The sequence below is a fragment of the Chinchilla lanigera genome, unplaced genomic scaffold (genome assembly GCF_000276665.1).
Source record: "Chinchilla lanigera isolate Chin_1 unplaced genomic scaffold, ChiLan1.0 scaffold00057, whole genome shotgun sequence".
Lineage (NCBI taxonomy): Eukaryota > Metazoa > Chordata > Mammalia > Rodentia > Chinchillidae > Chinchilla > Chinchilla lanigera.
The window spans coordinates 2,877,439-2,879,270 of record NW_004955458.1 but is presented as its reverse complement, the minus strand read 5'-3'; the positions used below and the strand labels follow the sequence as shown (position 1 = coordinate 2,879,270).

The 1,832-nt window shown below is 35.2% G+C and overlaps 1 protein-coding gene across 1 annotated transcript; it reads right to left on the bottom strand.

Annotated features, from left to right (window-relative positions):
- Positions 1 to 375: 375 nt before the first annotated feature.
- LOC102022471 (olfactory receptor 6C2) lies at positions 376 to 1,323 on the bottom strand. The gene has a single exon (XM_005397503.2). It carries the CDS (start codon positions 1,321 to 1,323, stop codon positions 376 to 378), a length of 948 nt encoding a protein of 315 aa, XP_005397560.2.
- Positions 1,324 to 1,832: the final 509 nt, after the last annotated feature.

Sequence of the window (1,832 nt, the reverse complement as noted above, 5' to 3'; positions counted from 1 at the left end):
TGCTTTATATTTTTGCCTTTTTTTGAGTTTGTAATATTACTTTTGATAACTTTGTTTTAGATAAATATATTAGCACTGTTTCCAAATAATTGTAGCCATCTATAATTTATCAATTTAAAAATATTGCTGATTTTCTTCCTTCTCTAGAGCAGTAAAACTGTCTCAGAAATGAAGAAACCTTAACTTCTTGTAAACACATTTTTTACAAGGAAAAATACCAAGAGTTTGGTCTGATAGAACAAAAGGCTTGATAAAAGTGAGATCACTATGAAATATTAAATGTGATTGAGAAGGTTAATCTGATAGTTGTATACAGGAAAATAGTCATAAATTAGAAGGTCTAGTTAAATATACAAATTTTCTTTGATCAAAACTTTACCTTCCTTGAAAGAAATGTAATCTTTTTATAGAGTCACTGAAAGCTTGTTTCACTTGCTTGTTCCTCAAGGTGTAAATGAAGGGATTTAACAAGGGTGCAACAGAAGTCTCCAGAAGTGAAACTCCTTTATTGATGGCCACCTCTTCTTTTGCTGATGGTTTGAGGTAGATGAAGATGCAGCTGCCATAGGTCATGGAAACCACAATCATGTGGGAGGAGCAGGTAGAAAAGGCCTTTTTTCTTTGCCGGGCAGAGGGGAATCTCACTATTGTCCTGATGATGTAAGTGTAGGACAGAATCACACAGAGTAATGTAACAATTAGTGCAAATACTGCTACAAGGATAATCATCTGTTCAATTACCCATGTGTCTGAGCATGAGATCTTTAAGAGAGGACTTGCATCACAGCTAAAATGATCAATGGCATTGGAGTCACAGAATTCAAGCTGGAGGCCCAAGCTAAGAGGTGGGATGATAATCATCAAACCAGATACCCAACAAGACAAAACTAATAACATACACACTCTGTTGTTCATGATGGTCATATAGTGAAGAGGTTTACAGATGGCCACATAACGATCGTAGGACATGGCTGCCAGGAGAAAAAATTCAGTTGCTCCAAAGAGAATAACAAAGAATATTTGACATGCACAAGCATTGTACGTGATGGTATCATCTCCTGTTGATAAGCTGTATAAGAATCTAGGAATACAGACGGTGGTAAATGAAACTTCTAAGATAGAAAAATTTCTAAGGAAAAAGTACATAGGAATTTTAAGATGGGGATCCACCATTGTGAGGATGATAATAGTCAGATTTCCAGTTACACTCAACACGTAGGTGAGAAACAGAAAGATAAAAAGCAGAACTTGTAGTTGTGAGTCATTGGTCAGGCCCAGCAATATGAAACTTGTTATTACTGTGTGATTTCTCATCACTGACATTTGATGTTTACAGAATCTTCTTGTAAAAATCAAGACTTCTATGAACAGTTCGATATTAAAATTCTGTAGAAAAGAGAGTTGTCCAAATAAAAGTTAGTTTACATTTGATTTTCCCTTTTTCATCAGGATCAGTATCTCCACTACTTCAATGACTTTCCTGAATTTTATATGCATGAGAAGTGCCAAACTCCTTAAGGCTTCATGTTACAGAAAAACAACCCAATTTTTAAAAAATAAATTTTTTACAGACCTGAGGATCGGTGGAGCAGATTAGATGATGTAGACACAGCTGCAAACACACTCGGCCACCTTACCTTTGACAAAGGGGGCAAATATGTTCACTGGAAGAAAAATAGCCTCTTTAAGAAATGGTCCTGGAAAAATTGGCTTTCCACATGCCAAATACTAAAATGAGACCCATGTCTCTCACCATGTACTAAATTAAAGTTAAAATAGATCAATGATCTAAATATTAAAATAGAAACACTAAATCTAATGGAGGATAAAGC